A 26,279-nucleotide genomic window follows, 5' to 3' on the forward strand; every position below is an offset into this window, starting at 1 on the left:
GTATAGCTCCACCAATCTTGACCTCGGCACTAGCTGGAGGTGTTTTCCAGATAGCCTACACAATGTGGAGACAAGAACAGAACTAGGCCACTAAGAGAGATTGAGTCTTTAAATTATAATTAGAAGCAATATTAAACTTATACAAATTTAATGTTTAATTTTTAAATTAACTCAAATGTGAGTTTAAAATTTAACGGCGTAGGTTGCGTTTTAACTGATTACATGATAGAAAAATAAATGGCTTTTAAAAGCCGTCGATTTACCCAGAAACTGTGTTTATATGGCAGGTATATTTCTTTATAGATATGAATTCCACATCCATGTCATAGACATTGCTATTAATGATAAATCCAGCACTCCTTGAGGCGTGGGATCTGTGCCCATCGAGACACCCAAATACCAGACAAGTTCGTTATCCTCTTAAAGCACTATACGCACCACCTGCTTTAAAATGTATAAATTCTGCCTTTTGCCCACAGAGTGTAGTCACGTGTTTCGTACGATTCTCTTAATAAGCCTGGATCATTTATTGACTGGTCTTTGTAATGGAGAAGCAATGTATTTTCTGTGAGGTAGGAACGGTAGTGTTATTTACACGTTCTCCATGCTTCGGAGGGTTAAATGGCGAATTCAGCTAAGCGCTACTCTGGGTTAGATTAAACTAAATTTCCACCGAACTGAAAGTTCTGCAAACAGAATATCACTTAAAAGTACTGGCTATGTTATGTGAGGCCGTGTAGTCTGGTAAGTACACTGGCAAATGTCAAACAAAGGGCAGAACTTGCTTTGCTTTTCTCTGCTTTCTTCTTGCCAGTTGCTTGCTTGGATTACTCTTCAAACCTGAAAATGGAGCTAGTACGTTCCTCTAAAACATTGATAAGCTTATATCAGACTACACGGCGTCATATCCATGACGATATTACTCTTCATGATCACCGCCTTAAGAACCTCAAATCCAACAAATAATCAATTAATACTGTGGGCAGACTGTGAAAGACGACGTGTAAATTGATTCATACAAAAGTTATCGCTTATTGAACCTTTGAGTCTGATATCGAAATAATATTTAAAAGTTCAGTTGTTGTATCACAGAATACACACCGCGCCTCCGTTACAAAAACCAATCAGTTAATGCTGTTTAGGGAAATAACTTCTGTTTATTCTCAGAATAATCCGATGCACGTTTATACATTGTGTGGGCAAAAAGCAGAGCTTTAAATGTTAACGCACCTGGTAGTCACAGTCACCACTGTGCTATAAAGGGGTATATACTGCGAGATTTGAGGTTATTGTGGCGGTATCAAGTTTAGGGTGTTCGGCGTTATGATGCCGTGTAGTATTAAAAAGATCACCCTGAAGAAGGAAGCAGCATAACACTCCGGATACCTGGTACTAGACCACAAAACTACATGACGTCACACACCAGAAGACCGTAATCTTAAGTACTCATACCTCTAGAGAGGTAGGTTATTTTCCGAATGACCGATGGCGTCACATTCGTACCTTGAATTGAAGTAGAAGAGCGTGTAGCAGTACGGGTTGGTGGCCTTGTACGAAAATACAACGCGTTGCCACTTTGTACGATTTCTTACTTTTGTTATTAGAATAACTGATACTTTTAACATCTTCGTAACCCTCCATTGTTCTTGAAGGCTGCAATTTTGTATTCATAATCAAAAACTGATTGAATCCGCCAACATTTGACATTGCTTGCACCGATACCTGAGAATGTAATTGCTACAGGCTGTAGCAGAAGACTGGGCCAGGCTAGCGGAAATAACACCAAGATTCTTGCATTTAATTCCCACTCTCACAGCTCGTAGTCTCATCTGTGCTCAACTCCTGTTCTCACACGGTACGTCAAACATCCGAAGTTTTCCCTCTTCTTCGAGTAGGCTCTCCTGCCAACCTCTCAGCCAACTACCAACCCAGGTCGGCAGAGACTCGCTCTATTGGTAGACTATGGCCGCGGGCCGGTGGAGGCTTCGACACCACGGTGAACCAGCCGTCCCCACATGACGGCCACAAAAGTTTCGTCTAGGAAAGAGGGCGGGCGCAGAAGTGTTGGCGCTTGCGTGCGTGCATGGAGGCTGTTCACAATCAAACGTTAGTGTACATATATAGTGATTCGCTCTCAGCCTGGGATATCGCGCATCTTTACTTCCAAACATTCGCGCGGCAGCTGCAAGAAACGCAAGAAAAGTGTTAACCAAAGTGTTCAGTGAAACCGTAAGTTCCTTTGTTTGTGAAGATGGCACCGCGGAGGCTTGTAACCCTTGTGAAGCCAGTGTGATATGTTATCAGCTACAAGAATAGCTGTTATCGGCCTGGACCCAACAGGAGTTAATGTTTAAGTGGTGTTTTATTATTCGTTATTCAGGACGCCATCATCAGAATGGCTTTTGGCTTTCCGACCGTAACTGCGGACGCAATGGGGCCACTTATGAGGCCTGTGCTTCCGTTACCGTGTACAAAAATCACATCTTGCCTCACATTAGTGTTGTTAATCTCCTTTGAAACAGTTCTCCTGTCTACAGTCAGCGATTGTACCAAGTCCTTCTACGTCCATTGGAACACCACAAACCCCATGTAAGTACACAGCTGGATGCATACATATCTCAGTGCAGTGTTTAAATGACTTCTCTTTCTTATGCATCTGTTAATATTTTGTTTGGTGCGTTGTATAAATGGTCTCAGTTGCGATTTTTGCGTTGGTAAAATAAAATATTTGCACTTTTCCTGTGTCGAAATATGGATATGGTGTAGGTCAACTTTTTGGAATACATTATGAAAATTGTATTATCGTCGCAGGATGTGCTGTTATCGAAGACACGCATGGAACTTTTATTTCATGTTTGAAAGTAACATTTTTCGACAGATACGGTGACTCTCTGCACGCTGGAGAGGTAATGATCGAAAGAAAAACAGGCCGTGTCTTTTTTTCAATACTAGCCATATTCGAATGCATTCCATGCAGATTTAAAGAGCAATCATTCACTAAATATACTGTAGCGTTGTTAACAATATTTCGTACTTGCATGCAGGTAAAATGAGACATATATAGGATTCTTACCTATCGTGCCCTTCTAAATACTTGTTATGAGTATCATGGGAGTGTAGAAGTAAACACACGAATGTCAGCGCAAGTGCCCATCATATTTTCTGTAAGAATCCGTGCGCTCACTATTGTTTTGTAGTCTGTTTACTACGCTGTCAATAGTGTGACAGTTTAACGTCAAATTGGTACGGTAAACTATGAACTGGAATGGATATGGATGGAAACAGGCGTCGCTTAAATAAGGTACTGTCCTAACATTTGCTTAGTGGGATTGAGGAAAATTGCGAAAGAAATGTCAGTCAGTATAGCCGACGTCCCAGCCGAGAATCGAACCGTGCACTCCCCGAATACGAGACAAGACCCGGTGCTCTCTACACATACAGAGTGTACATAAAGTCCCAATATGTTATGTTATTATGCAAATCACGAACAGAGTTATCGATATGTCCAGGCTCGTGAAAGTGTTTTTTTCTCTTCTCCGATTCGTATTTTCGCATGCAGACAAGAATAAAAGTTACTGTTGTTTCAATGAATTATAGAGGAGCTTTATGGACGCTTTGTACTTACGGACATCTGACATCTATCACTAGAATATCTAGCGTGCCAGGTGACCAAACTCTCACCATCTTCCCTTTCGCATCAATCCTCAACCAGCCCCCTATTTGATTCTGTTGGTACGTCTGACAGTACTTGCCAAATGTGGGTTCAAATGTTTCTTAAGATTGATTATCTCCATGTCCTTAGTTAACACTGCGAATTTATCTTTCATAAGAGCTATATTTTCCTATTCCGATTGAAATGATAGCAGATAATACTTCATTTTGTTTCCCGTCGAAATTTATGTGAAGAGCGTTTTACGTTTGTAGAAGTTTTTCTCATAAAATGTTGGTTTGGTTCAGTAATGAATTGAACCCATGGCCGACAGTAGTGGAAGATCTACGCGTGGAAGTTACATTTTGGTCTCTTCATCCAGTCAGAACGGTTATTACTGTTCATTTTTTCACGGAGTCCTGTGGAAAGAGGAAACCCAGACAAACGTTAGAGGTTTAGAATCTTAAGAATAGGCGTCACTGATCAGGTATAACCCGTAGTAATTTCCCGAGACACAGATAAGCCCTCTGAAATGTAGTGTAAATCAGAGGAAGTTATGCACGCTCTAGTAGCCGTGAAGCTTTTGTCCGGCAGCCACCGAGAGCCGGGTCGATAAGAAAGACGCTGAGTTGTTTTCAGTAGAACAGTAATCCAATGAAAATTATGTTGAATTAATTTATCGATAAATGCGTCGAATGGAGATCACTCCTTTGATTAATATTATCTTAAGTCATTTTTATATGTGGGGAACAAGTTGGCAACCACTACAGAAAATGACTAGAAACCGGTGTGGGTTCGAGGGGTCATGCATGAAGCATTCCTCATAGCGAAACACAGACTTGCTGAATTTGAACCCACATGAATTAGCCCTAACTGTGCACCACAAAATAAAAATGTTCTGCCATACCAGTGTTTTTCCCTCACAATCTGATGGAGTTCTGCAGAACAGAGATGTGCGCAGGTGGACGTGTGGAATGTGCAGGTGATCTAATGTTACTTATCTGAAGGATGAGGTTGAACTACATAATATTTAAAATTCACTTCTTATCACAAGGAAAACACAGTGTTTCTACATTACAAAGAACATTAATGATGCTTAAAAATAATCGTTCTTTATTCTGAAAATCATACGAAACTCATAAATAGTGAAGCCATTATTCGGTCAGGTTGTTCAAAATTGTAACCATCGTGCTTTAAAGGGTTAAATAGACTAAAATGTAAATTTCCGAAAATAATGCTCCTTGAAGTTTCGCTTATAAGTCACAAACTGGAAAATGGTGTAAAAATAGTTAATTGTGAATTCGCATGGCACATTTAGCGAAACTGTTCAACTGATAAAAAAAACATGATCACAAAACATGAATAATTTGTAAGTAAAATGCGAAACTTTCGGAATTAAGCGATATTTAGGTTGGTTTATATATTATGGAGCGATCTCTGTACCTTTTCCAGGATAGTAATTATGAAGTATTCTTAAGACATGAAAATAAATAATTATATTATATATATTTCCGAAGCACTTTGAACCGCGGGTCGCGAATAATGTATACTTCCATGCCTGAAACTGCGGACTGGTTAAGCCTTTGAGAATCATACGAAGCCTACAGAGACATTCTGTGGACAAAACGCAGCGCTTATAAATGTTACCATAGTTGGTACGTGCAATTTGCTTGAAAGTGTTAAGTTAGGATTGTGGCAGAGCACGGATTGCTGTATGATTTCTGCGATTTAAGGATATCAGCAAGAGGTTGTTAAATGTAAGCACATCACATGAAGGAACTCAGAATTCTAATTTCTCTAAGATTTGTGTTTCTCTGATTTTGTGCACCTTAAATCTGTGGGAAGTGTCTGCAAGTTAAACCTTTGAAAAATTTCGTAGGCCACTATCGGACCCGCTTGAGCATGAACCAGGTGTAGAAATTAAAGTTATATTGATTTTTATCATTCTCCGACATTTAGAGATAAAATAGTAAATATAAAGCTTCAGCAGAAACAAGACAAGAATAGGCATTTCAGTTGCAGTTTCTGCAATTGAGATGGAATGAACGATTTACACGATAAAGGTGAAATGTCATTGCAACAGCTGACGTGTGAACGAACGGAATTAATAAGTATAGCAATCATTCCTTATCTTTAGAGGTCCGCTCCTTTGTTCGAAATCACATACACGTATCACTACTATGTCGATTAAATTCCACGTGACACTATCTCGCTTAGTTTTTGGTCAGCTGAAAAACAGCGCCTTGGAAAACGAGGACATGTATTTCTTATGACGAATGAGATAGTATTAAGTGATAAAACTGCGCTAGTGAACAGAAGAGCGCATATTCTCCATAATCAAAAAACTATAATAACTATACAATTTGCTTATTATTAAACTCATAACATTTAAGTAATTTGCGAGTGATAAAACTTGAGAGGAGACAGTGTGCTAGAGGCTGCATGGAATATGTCGTTATACCGAAATTAAACATAGTCTTAGCCAAAAATATTGCACTTAAGGATTTATATGTAAATAGACATTAACAATAATATAGCGCACTGTGATTTTGTTTATCAACTTTTTTCTTTCTTTAACGCGCCGTGGTCGAGTGGTTAGCACTTTTTGTCCCGCCAGTCCTGTTAAAGTTTTTGTTCGTTTTCTCACTCTCTCCAGGCAAATGCTGGAATAGTACTGTAAAGTAGGCTGCGATCTGTTCCACATTCTTTCCTTTTATATTGCAGTGAACTTGAAAAGCGTTGTTAAATAAACGTATCACCACTCGTCTAAATTTATTGCCGAAATCTAACAGCTAAAGAAATGGATGCGTTTTCTTGAATATTCTTGTTGTCCAGGTACTCGGGCTTTGCCCGGCGTAGTGTATGCAGTGCTTCGTGTGTCCATCCAGCTGTTTATTTTTCAGTATTATGTGTGTCAGTATTTACTGATCTCGAAATCGCCCCATAAAAATTTTGACATTTCCATGAAACCATTCCCAGTTTCCCACGTGATTGCGAAAAATTTTATTTTTTCTACAATTTGTTTAATAGACAAGTTCCTTGAAATAGGCCACCACCTACATCGACTTCATTATCCATTGAACATTTAAAGCACGAAATTCATCTAGATAATATTTAAAAAATTTCCGCTCTCAAAGGAAGCACACTGTGTCTCCATTACGAAGACAAGTCGAGTAAATTAATTAATGTGTATTTTGATTGTCATAGAACCCCACAAACACCGTCTATGTTCAAAATTCAGAGTTCTTGATTGTGAAGGAACTTTAAAGGGTTGAAGTATGTTGTGGTTGACGGTAACATTTCCCATTAAATTGCACGTAAGCTTTTGTTCTGAAATCTGTATGCTCCAGAACTGATTTCTGTGATGTAATGTGTACCTTACGAGCTTTCTATATTCCCAGTAATTTCCTTATAAAGTTAAAATGAATTATACATCTCAGTTTGTCACACACTCCATGTTACAGGCATTCAAGTCTTCAGCCCTTCTACAAAATCTGTTGTCCTGGAACCCGAAAGATGATGATGACGACCATCATCATCATCACTAAATGCTTCCAGTTTAAAACATCATGAATCTCTTTATTCAAAGTACACAGTCTCACAATCTGTTTATTTAGGAAAAGTTTCAGTATTATTCTGACATTTGCGCTTGGGTCTAGAAGATTCCCTACATAAGTCCTATCGTTATGACCGCCTATGTGGTCTAGTGGTCAGAGTTCCTGGCTACAGATCCTGAGGTCCCGGGTCCCTCGTGAGGATAATTGAGAAGCTATTTCAAGGAAATAGCGACTCCGGTCTACAAAACCGAGAATAACGGCCGTGGGGATCCGTTACGCTGACCACGCGACACCCCCTATCCGCAAAAGTTGGCACTAACTTCGCTGACAAGAGGCGGTCGCTCGGTTGGTTGTGGACTACAGGCCACGGATTATTTTTTTTCCTATCGTTATTGCCCCACAAGTCGGATCACTCTTCATTTAACCAGGCTAATGATGTTTAGTGAGAAATGCACACCGGCCTGTCACACAAGTGCTGGGATAGCATCTCGAAGTAGGCCACAACCACTTCCATCCATACCATTATAACGCCATTCCCAGTCGTTCTCCATTTGAATACTGTATGATGTGTCTGACGAGTTTTGTTTAAATAAACCAAGGAATTAATAGAAAATTCAAGTTGGTTAGATATCCATTCTAAACAATGTTATAGATTATCTTATTCAGCTGTTTAAGGTGGAAAGAGGCTTATTCTCTCAGAGCTTTGTTCTTGCATGTCCTCAGAGTCTGCTCTTCTCTCACAGTGAGAAACAGGTTTCATAGGCATGCATATGTGCGCAAACAGCATTTATAGTGTAACAATTAGGATGCCATATCGCAAACCATAGAAGAAATTTGGAAATACAATTACAGTGTAGCAAAAATAAATGGAAGTACTGAGACAAATTTGGACAGACAAATGTTATGAGGAAAAAGGACTAAGAATGTAATTGGACAAACCTTCCCAGTTTCGTGGTACGCCACAAATTAAGTGTGTGTTCTGCCGTCAGTTTTAACAGTTCAACGTTAGAACTCTGTGTGGAACACAGACCTTTCGTGACGAATTTAGTGTGTCATCACGGAATAGGGTGTCACGACACTGGGCAGATTTGCCCCGCTGTTACAGCACAGGCAAATTTGAAATATGGTGGAAAGTTCTGTATAGGGTCCAACGAATGGGAGCAAAAAAGATCATTGCTCTACGATCTCTACAGGGATACTACAAGACCAGATCATCAGTGAGATATGGATATCAGATCAAAGTAAATGTTTCCAACATTAGCACTGGAACTGTCCACAGAGTACAGACAAATAGAATAGCAATACAGACACCGTAATACAGTCTGTTATGGCGAAGAGAAGGAGCCGGACTAGTGCAGTCTGTATAGCGACTGGCTACTGGCTGGACGACCGAGAGGTCGGAGTTCGAGTCCTGGTAGGTTCAAGAATTTTCACTTTTTCACGTCGTCCAGACCGGCTCTGGGGTCCACCCATGGGTACCAGGAGCTCTTTCCCCGGAGGTAAAGCGGCAGGAACGTGAAGCTGACCACTCACAAGTGCCGAGGTCAAGAAAATGTGGATCTACACATCCATTCCCCCAAACGCCTTCATGACGTAGTGCTTAATTAGTTAACCACAGGAACAACTTTACCTTTTTACGGCTAAGAGATCCTGAGCACCGTAGGAACAGACTGAAAGACCAGCAGCCCATAGAGGTTATAGGAGCAGGCGGTTGATCCTAATCCTACATAGTTCATGATGATTGTGATGATGATAATGATGCCAACGGTTACAGTTATAATTCCATTAGTTAAGCTTTCACTGTCCTGGATGTAAGAGCGTAAAGGTGTTGAAGATTATGAAATTAGAGCAATGTGCCACTAAATCTGTGAGGGTTACAGGGAGGCTCTTACTTGAAGAATAGTGCTATTTGATATATGACGCCGTGTTGACAGAATTTCGGAGGAATGCATGTAAGTTCGTATCAGATTCAACAAGGTGGCATTCTTTGAAGTCACTGGTATGAGAGCCTCAAACCTCACAAGGGCTTATTTGTGCCCGCTTTCAGTAACCCAGACTATACGTATAGCATCGAGTGATTCTTCTTCTTCTTCTGTTGCTGCCACTTGGAGCATAGGGCATCCGTGAGACCCTCGTTTCACTTCAGTTTGTTAATCTTAGACATTTGGTAGGAGTCCGTGGACGGGGGATCAACCCGTCTCAAGGTCGCTAGCTCTTACAAACACAGAATAAATGCAGACATACATCCATGCCTTGAGTGCGACTCGAACCCACGATCCAAATGTTCGAGCGAGCGAAGACATTTCGTGTCTTAGACCGCGTGGCCACTGTGATCGGCCGTCGAATGATTAGTGGCTAATAAATTGGAAGGGTTATGGATGGGAGTGGTCGTGCCTAATATGTAGTACTGCCCCTGCGTTTGCCCAAAGGGACTAAGAAGACCACGAAACCTCTCCAGTAAGTATTATCGGTGTCTGCGCCTAGATTTGAACCCAAGAGCATCTGCATATGAATCAGGAGTAGTTGACCACTCGACCGAAACATTCAGTGAATAGGGTGTTTGTGTGAACAAGTGGTTTCATGTTGAACTGGCGTGAAAACAGTTATATACCGTGTAGTGTGTAAGGAAGGTTGCCCGTAATGAAATTGATTGTAATGCCGGTAGCAGAAGGCCCCTTCTCCGGCCACAGTTCAGTTACCCGGGCCGGTCGTTGCTATTGACTGGTCTCTTGCCACAGAGTTTCCGAATCATTGACAACGAACTTATTGTTGGTGTAGAGAAATATATACGTTTAAGGGGATCAGAGGATGTGACTACACTATCTGCATGTCATAATGTTTCCAGGACATTCGGTCGGTACATTTTTGATTTATTGTGTAACGCGCCAAGCGTAAATGTTGGAATAAAGTTTTCTGAGTTTTATATGCAGTACTTTCTGTCATGATTCCAGCCATTTAACAGTTTATATCTCAGTGATAGCTATATGTATCACCTGCTTTAACATTCAGAAACGCTGCATTTTCCCACGGAATATATCGTCACGTGATTGAGTGACTATAGACGGGGTTTGGATTGATAATCGGATTTATTGGACTCTTTGATACAGCGCGTAACTACACTTTACAGTTCACTATTACACCCACATACACAGACACACAGTAGTGCCCACAGTTACGTCTTCACTAACCATTGCTCGGTAGCGGCTTCCAACGGCGTACGTTCCCCTTCCTGTGGGTTCCCGAACTATCTCCAGCCTTAGCTACCAGTTTCTCACAGCACCAGCTAACAACTACTGAACCTCAGAAATTCTCTGACTGCCACTCACCAACCATGTAACTCAACTCAACTCAACTGACTTTCACTAACTGTCCAACTTATAACATCTCGGCACGGACGGCACAGAAAACTCCGTCCCATTATTGCTGGTCTGCTTATTAAAGGCCACAGTATTAACCAGTTGGTATTTGCAATGGAGATGGACTGTATTTTTTGTGAAGTGCGAATTTAATTTTTAAGCATCAGTCGAACTTCTTGCTTCATAGGCCACTTTGTTCACAATAATAGCTCTATAAGAAGAGTTATGATGAAATTATTGTTTGTTATGTTACTTCGTGTGAATTTCATACTTGTCCTCCCACCCTGTCAGAACATAGATGGAGGTGTCTGAGAACATAATGGTGAGTATATTAAGGAAGAGAAGAGTAAGTGATAAGAGAATGGCACAAATTAAGAAGTGAGTATTGTAGCCTTCATGAAACACTGCGCTCGAGTATATGGAGATTTCTTCAGGTGGGCAGGGCTTTAGAAAGTGGAATAAGTTAAGTCCAGAAATTTGGTATGAAGACTGCAAGGAAAGAGACAACATGGAGGCCCCTCTCATGAATGGGAGGATGATATTAAGTTGGGTCTTGCAGAAGCACAAGGTTGTGAAGGCATGGGATGAACTTAACTGGTTGCTGATAAGAATAATCCACTGCATTTTCTTTGAAGCCTGAAGTTCATCTAATTAATACTAGAAGTTCAGTTCCTTCCTGAGAGAAAATACTGCCGCTTCGTAACAAACACCAATCGCTTTATGCACTTTAGGGAAATAAACCCTCTTTATTATGAGATCATATGAAGCCCTTATACAGTCTGTGGGAAAAATGCATGAATTTTTAATGTTAAAGCTGGTGGTGCATATAGTGCTTTAGAGGGTCTGTTTTTTTTTCTGCAGATGCTTTAGGCTCTGGAAAGAGAATTAATGTAGCACGCCCTCCCAAAATAGTGTGCGGGAAGGAAACAGTGATAATCACAATTGCACATAAATTACACTGGGTGCGGTGGAGGCACAAAATTCACATGCAATTTTCAGCAGGTCCTAATATAAACGCACGTTAAGTTGTGGGAACTATCTGATGGCTGGAATTGAAAAGGATTCGAGGAGATGTAGTAAGGTTTATGGAACTTCATTTTAAGTAAATAGATTGATATAAACCCCATTCAGAACAGCATGAAATGGGGGGTGAGGAAAAATACATATTCGTAGTACATAACTGACAGGTGGGAAATCAATTTGCTTAAGGCCATAAGGAGTGCTAAAAGTAAATTTGTCCCTTTGGTTAATTAGTTAAGCATCACGCCATGAAGACGTATGGGGAATTGAGGTATAGCTCCACCATTCTTAGCCTCGGCACGGACTGCAGATCACCGTAGTCATCGCCACGTTTCTGCCTGTTAATCCAGGGATGCAGCTGATCCATAAAGAGAGGTGCACATTCTCCTGATGTCAGAGTATAATGAAGAAAGGTCTTGTGTCTAACTGCCACGAACTTAGTACAGATGAGAAACCACATTATCTGTACTGCAGATATGCTGATAGCTGTGTGGGTACAATAAAATTGAGGTCATCAGTGAGCTTCTATTGCTTTAGAATCAGCTGTAATTTCATACAGTTTGTGATTAACGGGGGGATATTTTCAATGTTTCTCCCATTTTTCCTTATGAGGGAACATGTTAAGCCTATGAGATCACCATACTCTATATTCTAATATTTGTATGTATATAATATACTAATATATGTATATATATGTATGTACACTTTGTCGTCGACTTACGACCGACTTTCGTTCTGACTGACAGGTCATAAGTCGATCTGGTCGTATGTCGGCCATATATTTATTAACAGTATTTTTTAAGCTTTCTAATCTTTTTATCGTCTTTATAATTTATTTTTAAAAAATTTTGCATTTTAATCATCTTTTATTTTTCATTTTTTTTTTGTGGTCGTAAGTCGCATAGGTCGTAAGTCGACGACCAAATGTACTAATATAATATATGGGTGTCTGTGTGTCCCCAATATCAGGTTTTAAAAGTTTACTAATTTCCACGAAACTTGATATAAATGTTATGCGGTTGGAGACTAAACAACTATATGCCGGATGCACCAACTTCTGAGGTGGAAACGGCCCAAGCTCTTGGAAATATATACAGCATTTGTTGCCGTTTTTTATAGAACGCAAAATAACAACATGGCGGTTGTGCGACAGTTTTCTTTATCTTTCGGTCTGACTGGCAATAATAAGTGAACAATTGCAGTTAGTAATGCTAATTTTAAATTGGAGACAGGTTATAAACATAAACATACACTGCATTCTCTTTAAGAATATGCTTGTTTCCCTGTACTGCTTAGTCTTCTACCCTGCCATTCCTTCCTATTTCTCATTTATCCTCAATATCAGTGTTGAGTAACATCAGTAGATAGCTACATTTTCCTCAGGTATGAAAGAAGTAACTGTTATTTCACGCTTCCAAGGCCGTATCTTCAGATCTGTAGGCTATAGATATAAAAATCGACTTGTTGCTTAAAGCGGGGCACTCCTTTGGCTTAGGAAAGAAGACATTACGAAGTAGTTAAGTACACGTCCAGTTATGGAGTTCTTAGAAAATTACTGATCCAAGTGGACGAATCGAGCCCTTGGAGTGCTCCCATTCATAACTCTCCGTCACAAAACCAAAAGACGAAAGATCACGGCTAAACTGTACAAATACCGGCACGAGATCTTTAATAGGCTACACTCATCCTACGGTGTGCAAGGCTGAGCATGACGACAACGATGTCGATAATGATGACGTACGCCTGTTGCAGTCATTGTTAAGTTTAATTCAGTGTCTCTCTTTCTGAGAGTTATATGTCACTTTACCATTAATATCTGAGCACAGTGGAAACAACTAGGAAAAATATATAGCCTGTCAGTATACCTCATGTTATGGTAAATGAGAAAATATTCACGGTTTCAGTAATTTTGGTCTTCGACCCCTTTTTTATTACATATATTATAAATATGTAACTGTAATACCGAATTCTCTGAATTGAAACATCATTGCAAGACGTTCTCACGTGAACTAATTTTAATTTGTAAATAAGCATGAAATTCTTTTATAATTGTACATTCATATTCCTTAGGAAAATTATGATTACAGAATATCTTACTGGTCAGCTTGGCTGAAACGATAATACTTTTGACTTGTATTCTGGAGGTTCTTGGTTCGAATTTCGGCCGAGGCGTCACCAGTTATCGGCGAGATTTATCGTAGTTTTCCTCAGTCCCGCCAGGCAGATTCCCTCAAAGTAGGCCACTCTGCTTGTTCCATTGGCTTTCGGACTCTCTATTCTCTGCTCGGCGTACTAGTCGTGGTGCTGTAGTCTGCGATACTGGTAGTGTCGTTAAACAAATTACAGGCACACAGAAACACAGTATCTTAGTTGCATAAATATAGGTGTAGAATGGGGTGCTACCGCGTGCTCCCTGTAATTTTTACGTAGTTTTCGTAAAATATTAGGAAGATCAACTTAAAGAGGAATAGATTAGCGGGACACGTAGCATGCATGATAGATGAGAAAGTTGTACAAAATTTTGGTCGAAAAACGAGAAAGAAAGAGATTTCACGCAAAACCCAAGCGCAAACGAGAGGATAATATTAAAATGGATAATAAAACCAGTAGAGGGATGTTTGGACTGGATTATTTTGGCGCAAAAGCTTCACAAGATGGTCTTGAGTATAAGGAGTGAGTTACATAACGTACTCATTATGCCTATATAACAATGGATGTACTATGCTTTTGTGGAATTTATTACTTAATGTAAGCCTGTAAGTTTGCTTTTTTATGTATGAATTACTGCTGTGTCTTTGTACCATGTTTGGAAGTGTGTGGATGGATCTGAAAATGAAATATTTACTTTGAATTTACTATTCTGAGTATTTTAATAAAATTAAATTATGTTGCTTCATGGGTGTTGCTCTCCACTTCAGAAGGAACACAGAACGATGTGCTACTAAACGGTATACTCCAGTCAAATATTCCTGCAAAATTCCAGTATGGATATTCGGCACTTCCACTAAACCACATGGTGGACGTCTTTTATTTGCTATTATTTATTGCAAGTGGCGTTCTCTCACTTTTTTTTTGTGTTGACGCCATGGACCGTGAATGGTAGAGTTCGTAATATGAAGAGTTGTCACGCGGTTAAGATTATTGGCATTGAATCGCATTCCTCCGTTGGAATATACATTAAAGTGAATTATGCCATATTTTAATGCTAATTGAATGATTTGGTCACTCGCCTGACGTGCCTTCTAACAGTAAAAACGTCTGACTAACGCCTACGGAACTACAAGATCTCCTTTTATTCTTTTGTTACATTCGTGTTCATTAGTTCCTGATATACGTAATGAATTAGCTCTGTTTTATCCTTGTTTAACTACGGAGTTGTAAGCCTGTGCTTATTGAACCAAGCCTTTTTGCTTGTATTGAGTAAGTGGACGCCAATATTGTTCTCTGTCGCCGTTGCTTTGTCGGATTCCATCTTGCGAAATGATAGATATCCGTATGCATTTTGCTTGCATTCTGTAATAATTATATTATTATTTGAAGTCACAGAATAGGCTTACATTACAGCGTACACATAAGTATTGTGTCATGTGTTGGTCCATTACTGCTCATGACGATATGCCGTCTTCTGTCATGTGGCGCCGTCTAGATCTTGTTTGAACAGACGTTTCGGAGGAACATATCGCCTCCACCTTCAGGGTAGAAAAATTCGTGAGCGAGGAACCAGCGTGAGTAGGTGGCTGCAGTCTTAGCCTTCGGGCTAAGCTGCCGAGCGTGCATTGACCTCCGTAGCTCTGTAGATCTGGCGGCATATTCCGGAGGTTTCTTGAGGGAGCAGATGAGAGGCTTTCATGACTTGCTGAGGCAAAAACTGGTGGCTCAGTCTGCAGCCACCTGCTCACGCTGGTTCCACTCTCACGGATGTTTCTACCCTGAAGGTGGAGGCGATACGTTCCTCCGAAACGTATATTCAAACATGATCTACACGGCGCCACAACCCAGAAGAAGGCATTCTTCATAGTCACCGTCATGAAAACCTCAAATATTACAAAAGTATTTTTTTCGTATTATCGTGCCAAAATTGAATAAACTTGGAGGAATAAGAACCGGAAAAAGTTTCTGTGCTCTGAAATTTGTAGGCATATATTTAATAGCAAGACAGAAAAATAGAAAACCGTTGAATTACTATCTTCAGCGACGTGATTCCGTGTAGTTTGGTGGATTTATGCTTTCCTTTCAGAATGATCCTGCCCTTCCTCTTTCAGGAGTGATGAAATACTACAATCTGAACACGTATACGGGAATGGCGGTACAGTGCTACACATCCCTAGGGACCAGATGGAAGTGAATGGTTAACTTTACCTTCCGGCCCAGTAACCCGCCGGTGTTCACTAAGTAGGCCCCAGGAGAAGGTCTGGACGTGATGGCGTCACGAGCATATCGCTGCCAGGAACCAAAATCCAATCGTCAACCCCATATCCAGACTCGTTACCCCCTTCCTAACAGAAGCTCTCTGGTTTTCAATTGGTTTCTTCTTTTTATTAGCAGAAATTATTAATGCTTCGAACAGTTGCAGGTACACTGTATCATTAACATTCTTGATCCTCACTTTACAAAGATGCACAGTAACGTTATAATTATTCTCTTTATAGTTCTTAGTATTCCGCTCGATTAATTTGACATCTGTCCGAGGACCGCCTCTGTGGTCTAGTGGTTAGCGTTCCTGGCTACCAGATTTTCTGAGAAGTAGTGGGTTTGGAACGGGGTCCACTCAGTCTCCTGAGGATAATTGAGAATCTACTTGAATGGAAAAATGGCGGCTCCAGTCTAGAAAAGAAATTAACGGCAGTGGGGATTCGTTGCGATTACCACGCGACACCCTCTATCCGCTAAAGTTGGCACTGACTTCGCCGACAAGAGGCGGTCGCTCGGTCGGTATAGTTCGCTCGCGGTCTAAAGCCACAGTGTTCGTTTTTTTTTTGTTACCCCCGAGAGTTAGTAGTTGCAACACTTAGATTTATTTAGAAGAATGCCGTCTTTTGGGATGCGACCCCGTGTAGATCTTGTGTGAACGGACGTTCCTCCGAAATTCTGCTCACACAAGATCTACACCGCGCCACATCATAGAAGAGAGCATACTTCATAGTAACCGCCGTGAAAATCTCAAATCTTACGTAGGTTTATTTATATTTTCAGTTTGTTCCCCGAAACTAAAGAAAGAATGAATTGAAAATGCGAATAGGGGAACTGAAAGTTCTTTATTGCTGAGACCGGAATCAGTTTTGATACTCTGACCTTACAGTTGCTCAAATTGCCCTGTACGTTATTTCAAACCAGTACCGAACTGAACTCTAGCGAGTGACGTCTGCAGCTGTTGCTATTAAATTCGTTATCTCTGTTTGAATTATTTGTTGTGTTTATTGAACAATCTGGATACGACTCCTATATCGGTTTTCTGAATTTATTCGACTTATATTTGTTTTAAAATTACAAATTTGTTCAGTGTGAAGAGCCTTCTAAGCCGCCAAAAAGATTGGTGCGTTTTAATAAAGTGATACATTTCTCTTTCCTTGTTAAGTCTTAAAGAGTTTCGTGCAATAGTTATCTAGTTTAATCTTGACAAAAGCGGTATCCGGAACTGAAGTGTTTTGCAGGGTTTCCCAACCCTAAGCACGTGATGATATTCACCCATTCTCTCAACATCAAAATGTTGAATTGCAAATTAAAGCAAGTTTTAATATAAAAATATGAACCATTTCTTGTCTTCCAAAGGGTTCTGACGATGGTGTATAACCTACAGAATTACTGAGTTTTTAGACTTTTACCGTCGTCTGGTGTTGTAGAAAATAGAAACAACGACGTTTCGGAAACTGGACCTGTTTCCGTCTTCAAATGAAGAAGGGGTTAAGACACCTACTCAGTTGGGTCCCTGGGAAAGAGTCCAGTAACCAGTCCGTCGCAAGACCGCTACCTACACAGAATAAAGGCACACACAGACATCCGTGCCTTGAGTGTGATTCGAACCCACGACCTCAGCGCTCAAGCGAGCGAAGACAATTCATGTCCTAGACCGCGTGGCCACTGTGCTCGGCTCTGTATATATATTACGCATTATTTTTCCCGTCTCTAGGTTATCTTCGCCGATCACAGCGGCAGCGCGGTCGAAGACATGAACGTCTTCCGCTCAAACACTTGGATCGTGTGTGCGATTCCCACTGTCTGTGTGCGTTTATTCTGTGTTTGTGCTGTCCTGTGCGTGCAGGGGCTGATCCCCATCCTAGGAGTCCTACCGACTGTGTGAAAGATCAAGAAACTGAAAAGCGGCTAAGGTCCGACAAAAGGGCTGCAGAACCATAGATGCATAGATAGATAGATAGATAGATAGATAGATAGATAGATAGGTTATTTTTGCCAAGTATGATTGGGTGTTAGAAATATAATAGTTATGGTGATCGCTGATGTAATTTGTTTGTGCATTTCACCATTTGGTCTAGGGTTACAGCGACAACAGGCGCATCACACAATCTTTCTGAGTAAGAATGGAGGAACGTGAGACGGGTTGCATTCCAGGAACTGTTTACCAGTGTACTTGGTTGCTGCAGTGATATTCGTGACAGGCACATCACTGTGCCCGAGGATCTTCCCCATTTTGAATGTGAAAGGGCGCGTTACAAAACGACTCATCCCCGTCACTTCTGCTTTTGTCCTCAGCTTGAGTTCCAAGTCGGAAAAATCGTAGGACAAGAGGAGTAGGGAACGTGCTTAGAGTAGCAACCGGATCTGAGATATGAAGCACACGCCGTACAGAAATGCATGACAGAGAGCGCTTTGCAGATGAAGCATACAAATAGCGAATGAAAGCTTGTAAATCTAGTCATATTCCTTTGAAGTTATAATGATAATACTTAGATACAATGTATTTCCGTAGCCCCCTTAAACATGAAAAGCATCTAAATGATATTTAAAAATTCAGTTCTTACATCACATAAAACAAACCGCGTGTCCATTACAAAGCCCAGCCGGTTAATGTTTAGGGAAATAATTGCTGTTTGTTCTGAGAATAATACAAAACATATAAATAACACTGCAAGATGCAGAGGTTTTAATGTTTAAGCAAGTAATAGATATAGTTACTACTGTAGTTACGGGGTCATTCGACACCAGGGGCTTGCTCTTCTGTAGCTAAAACACTGAAATCCTCTTTCCAGTTGGTATTTATGACAGTTTGATGGGTTTATTCCACTGTCTGTCAAATAACTTTTAACACAACTTTGTAGAATTCCTTGTAATTACATGATTAATGAGTCTGTAAATTGCTTACATATTAAAGTGACGCTCAGGTTGGGCCATACAACTAACTTGTATTTTATACCTTACAGGATTTTCTTTTTATAAAAAAAAGTCACGTCTCAGAGTTATAAAGCATTGAAACTAGTATCTATGGTCCCCATTTACATGTTCAAATTTACTGGGAATTAGTGAGGGAAAATTAATTGGGACCCTGAAGCCGGTCTACGGTGACCGGTTTCTGAATTCTCCGGGGCAGCATTTCGCTTTACCTTACGATGTACAATTGCCTCTCGAACGTGGGCCTTTGTTGTAGTGGTAGGATATCTAGTAGTACTTCTGATGTACTCCTACTGATGTTACCGCTGCTACGAACAACCGTAATTGGCGATGAGTGGTTAGCATTCCTACATATTCTGGGGGTTCACGGTTCGATTCTCAGCCCGGAGACTAACTATCCTGTCTGAGATTTTTCATGGTTTTCCACGGTCCATCCAGGAAGGTACCAGGATATAACTTCAAAGTAGGTCACTACCGCTTTCATCCACGTCATTTCCAAATCACTTTTCACTCATACCACAATTCGACGCTACATAGTCTGAGCTGGGGCCGCGCCATAGCTCAAGCGGTTAGTCGCTGGCTTCCCACCGCTGCAGCCCGGGTTCGATCCCGGGTCTGGTCACGTGGGATTTGTAGTGGACAAAGTGGTGCTGAGGCAGGTTTTCTCCGAGTACTTCGGTTTCCCATGCCAATCTTCATTCCACCAATAGCTCCACAATAACCCTCACCTATCATCTGGGGCTGGGACAATAGGCCAGAAGTGGCCGCAGTACAAGGGACTTAGTCCCACCCCACTAGCAATAAAAAAAATAGTCTGAGCTGCCACCAGCGCCGTTAAATAAACCATAAATTTTGTCAGGAAATAGCGTTACGAATATACTAAGAGCAAAAGCGAAGCAGTAGTTTCCTCCGATATGTTAGTACTTCTGTACCGAGCTACATGGCGTCATATCCGAGATGACAGCAATCTTAATACAATATTTATCACCATGAGAAACCGAAATATCACAAACTTAAACAATGGCCGCAATTTTTAACAGTTAATTTTCTTTGAATGAATTACTTCATACTATGTTGCTGCCACGCTCACTTGACTTCTTGAAAATACTTTCGAGAATATAGATTGCAGAAGAACGATAAGAGGGAACTGAAGGCGCTGACGTATTCTGACCTTTATAAACAGTAATGTAATTCTTACACAAGTATTTAAGCTCTCGGGTGCTGGAACTGAGCCATACACAGTACGGAAACCCAAGACTTCTCATTCTGAACGTGTTCTGGGATTGTTGTTAGTAGTTCTGGATGGGACCACCAGACGGCAGTTCTGTAGTCGACATTGCAGTTTCGAACTTTGCTGGAAACATATTTGCATTATCGACAGTGTGCATATTCTGTGAAGTCGTGATTTACTGTGGCAACCGTAGCTGGTCCCGCCCGTTGTTACATTTGGGATCATTCAGGAAAATGTGCGGTTCTCTTTTAGTACAAGAGATTACAAACTGCACATAACAAAAGGGAGGGTGTATTGTGGTGGTATAGAAATAATAGCTATTAGCGAAATTTATAAAGGGAGTTTGTCAGTCTTCATTATATATCTGAGGGGCATTCACTCACCTACCAGCTGTTGCAGCTGGTCAAGCTGTGATTGAAAAAAAAGTACGTCAGTTGTCTGGTGGTGCACTAGGTTAGGCAGTGCCCATTATGATGCTCTATGGCCAATTAGAGGTGAACGGAGATAGGACTTTTTGACGAAGGTTCTTTTACGAAAAAACTTTGCTGGAAATATTTTCTGTATGAAAGCTACTGCCTTTTGGGATGTTACGCCGTGTAGTGTAGTTTACCGACGTTTCGGAGGAATGTGCTGCCTCCATCTGCAAGGTAGAAGTTCACTGTCTTATTGCTGTGTTTACGATCATTAGTATCATCACTACGGTTTTTGAAATCTGATCCGATATTTCAACAAATAATAGGATAATCTAGCAGGATGAATTTTGTATTCAGCTTACATACAAGAAATCAGAAGTGCATACAAAATTTTAGTAGGAAAGTCAGAAGGGAGGAGAGCACTTGCAAGATCTGTGAGGATAATATAGCAATGTACCTTAGGACTGTTGGGTGTGCACTGGATACATCTAGATCAGGATGCGGACCACAGTTTGGCTCCTTTGAGCACGGCAATAAGCTTCTCAAACGCGTGAAAGCTGAGGGACTTTTGTAGTAGCTGAGCGACTAATAGTTTCTCGAGGACGGTGTCTCACAGATGTGTTTAATGTTATAAGTCATGTCCGACGCCACAATCACGTGTTTGGGAAAGTAATGACAGAGAACTGAAAGGAAGTTACGAAATTAACACTGGCACTTCTCACCGTCCCTTTGCAACTTCGTTGATGTATTAAAATTCACACGTCGAAAGCATTCGTCCCTTCTTATTATCCTAATACTACATGTTTCGGCCCAACCAGCCAGCATCAGGTGTACACGCTGTAGAAGAAACTGTTGTCCCATTGTCACGCTTCTGCACTTTGCATTAAGGTTAAGCATTTTATCTAAAATCCGACACCAGATAATCATTTCCGGACCCAGAACTATTTCTTTTATTGCTAGTTGGGTGGGACTAAGTCCCTTGTACTGCGGCCACTTCTGGCCTATTGTACCAGCCCCAGATGATAGGTGAGGATGATTGTGGAGCAATTGGTGGAATGAAGATTGGCAGGGGAAACCGAAGTACTTGGAGAAAACCTGCCCCAGCGCCACTTTGTCCACCACAAGTCCCACTTGACCATACCCGCGATCGAACCCGGGCCGCCGCGGTGGGAAGCCAGCGACTAATGCTTGAGCTATGGCGCGGCCCGACCCAGAACTAAGCTGCGCTAGTTTCGCTCCCACCTCACAAGTTTGTAAATCTGCCATCTTCTTGCTGCAGATTACAGGGAATTGAAAGTTACAAGGTAGATTGTTTCCTAATAGCATAATATTCGTACATTTTGTGAATTTGCTCAAAAGATTAAATGGGTGACAAACTCACACACACACACACACACACACATTGCTTGGTGACGTCATAAGCCAATGTTTTCTTGGGAAACAGTAGACCAGAAGTAACCAAAATTTGCTTTTAAAATTGAAAAAGAATTTGGAACTAAATCTACCCAATTTTATCACACAAGTTACCATGTTTCGTACTACTTACTTACTTACTCATGGAGCTGAGCCCTTCTGGAGGAGGAGCCAATTCTGCAGCTACTCAAGAATTTCCCAGCATTCTATGGAACACGAAGGTTCATTACCGTGTTCACAAGAGCCCTCCACTGGGCTCCACTGAGCCAGAGTAATCTAATCAATACCATCCCATTCTATCACTCTAAGATCCGTTTAAATGTTGTCCGCCACCTACACCTTGGTCTTCCCAGTGGTCTCTTTACTTCTGGCTTTCCCACCAATATCCTATACGCATTCATCGTCTCCCCCATTCGTGATACATGCCCTGCCCACCTCATCCTCCTTGACTTGATCATTCTAATGTTTCGTACTACGACAGATTAAATTCACAAAATTATGTATATGCTCCCCAGATAGTTTTAACAGTTCTTCATAGATGTCTCCATTATAGAGCGAATTTAGAGCGTCGTGCTACGAAATAAGGCATGCCATACATACGAAATTAGGCAGTTCACCGCACTTTCTGAACGTCTGTAGTAACTGAAGTAAACTAAACTCAGGAGTACAAATGCAAAGTTTTCCCTGTACTTAATTAAACACCATGCCATTAAGGCGTGTGTAAGAGTGAAGGTATTGTGACATATAGACCCGTTGCTAAGCAGTGACTCCGTAAACAGATAGGTAACGCCTTCAACATGTACGCGACAATAGAAGAACGGTGTTTTCTAAACGGTCCGCGCCACTACCTTTGCTATGCATCGGCGCGGTAAACATACCTCTACAACAATAGAGGGGCTCTGTTTTCTACGTGGTCCGTGCCGAGGAGTTATCTTGAAGAAAATAGGTGCTACAGTTCAGTGTCAGTGTCATGCAGAATCATGAGAATGAACATGTTCGCGGTATAGGATAAGGCGAAGCAATACATAGAAAATATAGATGCTTAAACTTAGTGGTGGTCAAGCATACGATTGTTCAAATGACTAAGATGCCGTTGTACCATAAGACACGTTAGGTAGGCATGATCTGCTCTGCAAAGCCTGTACTGACAGAAGACTTGTGTATAGAGCAAAAGGAAGAATTTTCAATAACATGATATATGTGTGATACGTACACTTGACGAAAGGCCAAACGTATTCATAAGAGACAAATCCATTCTCTCGTCAGAGAGGATGTTACATAAGGACTATTACCACAAGAGTTCAGTTGAAGAAAGTGGTTCTCAAGGTTATGGACGCCAAGACGAACTGATTGGCGGTAAACCACCAATCATAAAGTAACTTTGATTTTGACTTTGACTACGGTTCAGTTGCGGGATATTCGCCAGACAGTAACGACGTGAACACAGAAGCTGGAAAGTCTTTATTGTTAAGATCTGTTACCAGGAAACATCTAGTGAAAAACATTGCAGAGGGACAGCCATTGTTGAGAGCTCTTACCAAGCAATGACTGAGAAGACTGAGAAGAATTAGGGCGAGTCACATCAAGGAAACAGGCAACCCCAACGCAACCACAATTTCCAACAATTGTTATCAGCCTGAGTTGAACACATGTTACTGAATGGAACAACGCAAATTGGGGAAACTGCGTTGCCATTTCCTCAGAGTGGAAATCAGCAATAGTTTTATATTTATTTGTATTACGGCCTGTAAGTGTCTGATAAATATATTCACCAGTCCAAAACCCGCCTATTGTCACTACTACACGTGACAGTATGGTTACAAAAAGTCTTAACCTCGGTACTGGATAGAAGTGAGTGGTCTGCTTCAGGCCCTACCGCTTTGCCCTAGCAAAGAGCCCCTAGTGCCCATTAGAAGGGGAAGCTGGATGTGCCTGTGACGTGGACTGGATGCTATGGGGAAGAGTAGCACCTCTTCCCCTGTTGAGTGTCAAACCAGGTGTACCGACCGTGCTGTACTCGCCCCAAGTTCAAAAGTTAAATATGAAATCTATATTCTTGACGTCACATTTCACAACTTTGCTATGGAGCAAGATGAAAGCTTGAAGTATGCAAGCCATTGAGAAGCAATCTCATGACCAACAGCAGGCGTTGCTTGTAGGCCTGTTGTTACTGCGAGACTGCTGAAGGCTAGGTGAAAATTAGAGAGTACAGTATCATGGTGTCTAATCCTGTCATTATCTTGAATTCCGGCTGGCCAATCTTCCGTCCTGTATATCTCCATCACCCATACACTTGGACATTGGATACGGTTCTTGCTCCACCCTCCACATAAGGCGCGCCATACTCGTATTCCATACCGAGACGGAAAAATGTTCACATTCCCCACGCCCCATCACCACCACAATTATCGCCGTCTTCAGCATTATCATCATCTTTGTAACATAAGTCTCATCTCACATGTCTTAAACCTTCCCTCAGAAAAGTATAAAAATATAATTTACTAGGCAAAGTTGGAGCCGGGAGTCGTTATAGCGACTGGCTACGGGCTGGACGACGGAGTGGTCGGAGTTCGAGTCCCGGTAGGATTAAGAATTTTCTCTCCTTCATGTCGTCCAGACCGACTCTGGGGTCCACCCAAGCTCCTATACAGTGGGTACCGAGGGCTCTTTCCCGGGATTAAAGCGGCCGGGGCGTGAAGCTGACCACTCACCAACTAGTGCCGAGATCAAGAAATTGTGGATCTATNTCGGCAGGCCAAACCGTGTGTGTATGGGGGGCCTAACACAGCCCTTCCAGCGAAGTCCTTGTCGCGAAGGTAGTAATAGGACATATCTGCACGCATGTTGTTCGGTGTGGGAGTTCTTTACAGATTGAGACGTCGCTTGCGATTATATCTCCATCGATATATCGAATGCTGGCGATGAAATGAGCGTGATCGCTGATGTCAGTAAACCCCTCGAACTGAGGGGAGAATTTCTTCCTGACATTAGTTCTTTTAGCCTACTTTTCTTGTTTTGAAAATATGAAAGTAGGCTTATGAGATCACCATGTTGTCTGTGTGTCCAGTGAAGGGCCCCTCCCCCCAATAACTTTTGAATGCCTGAAACAACCTTTATGAAACTTTGTATGTATACCATGGCACCTGACCCCATCTTAGCTGCGTACTTCATAAATCTCTCCCATCAGTCTGTGTACGAGCAGAGGCTCCGTAAAGTGTATTCCTCCTTTCATTACTAGACAACGGCTCGGTAAACACCTTACTGCGGCAACAAATTACATGCAACAATAGAAGAATTGTTGGATGGGTTTGTCTGTGTATCCCCCGGTCGTTGTTAAGTAATAACGCGGTAAAGACGTTCCCGCGGCAACGAAAATTTGTTGGAGGCGTAATTTTCTATACGGTCTGTGTCTTATCAAAGGAAGGAAGGTAGCTAGTTCTTCCCAGAACTAATTGTTTAATTTTGTTCCCCTCAAAATTACTTCTGTGTCACTTGACATACCACTACCTCGGCGACTGATAGTGACAACCGATAGAGGAACTTCAGAAATGTCGCTAGCTCTTGGTGGACCCAGAGTGATTTTCACGTTCTCTTTGAAAGCAGACATTCTTCACGTTTCTGCTATTATATGTGGTTCTTCTGCTTTTACGATAAGTTAAGCTGCTTTATACACGTATATAGCTATGTATGAGGGGTAGGCCTTCTCGGCCCTACAGTGGTCTGTTGTGCTTTCGTATATAGCTAACTTCCTGGGCCTGTTCCGAAGTTCATACTGATGAAGTAAAGAATTCTGTTGTTTGTTTTGGTGCGTTAAACATTTAAAATTGGTTAAATCCTTACAAACCAGAGAACAGTGTAAGATTTGAGGCTTTCACGGCGGTAACTATGAAGAAAGCAGTCTTCTGGGATTTGGCACCGTGTATATGTGGTGTTCACCGACGTTTCGGAGGAACGTATCGCCTCCACCTTCAGGGTAGAAGGAAAAATAGAAGAAATCCGCAAGCGAAGAGACCCAGTCTGCTTTTACCGGTTCTCACGGTCTCTTCGCTTGTGGATTTCTTATATTTTTCCTTCTACCCTGAAGTTGGAGGAGATACGTTCCTCCGAAACGTCTGTGAACACCACATATACACGGTGCCAAATCCCAGAAGACTGCTTTCTTCAGAGAACAGTGCTTTGTCGTAATTTTCCACTTCGTCTTGCTTGGAAACATACCGTTGTTACTAAGTTCTCCACAAAGACACAGAAATCGGACATGTTACGTCACCACACCAGGAAAACCGAAAGATAAATTAT

At 41.4% G+C, this 26,279-nt stretch overlaps 1 protein-coding gene across 1 annotated transcript in view; it reads right to left on the bottom strand.

Annotated features, from left to right (window-relative positions):
* The window catches only part of LOC117282384, a 34,084-nt gene extending 32,174 nt beyond the window's left edge, over positions 1-1,910 (bottom strand). Inside the window, exon 1 of the mRNA XM_033751762.1 lies at positions 1,504-1,910. Coding sequence (XP_033607653.1) covers positions 1,504-1,707 — 204 coding nt within the window. The 5' untranslated portion in view covers positions 1,708-1,910. The remainder of the gene's footprint in view (positions 1-1,503) is intronic.
* Between the last annotated feature and the right edge of the window lie 24,369 nt (positions 1,911-26,279).

Source organism: Cryptotermes secundus, unplaced genomic scaffold (genome assembly GCF_002891405.2).
Source record: "Cryptotermes secundus unplaced genomic scaffold, Csec_1.0 scaffold2034, whole genome shotgun sequence".
NCBI lineage: Eukaryota > Metazoa > Arthropoda > Insecta > Blattodea > Kalotermitidae > Cryptotermes > Cryptotermes secundus.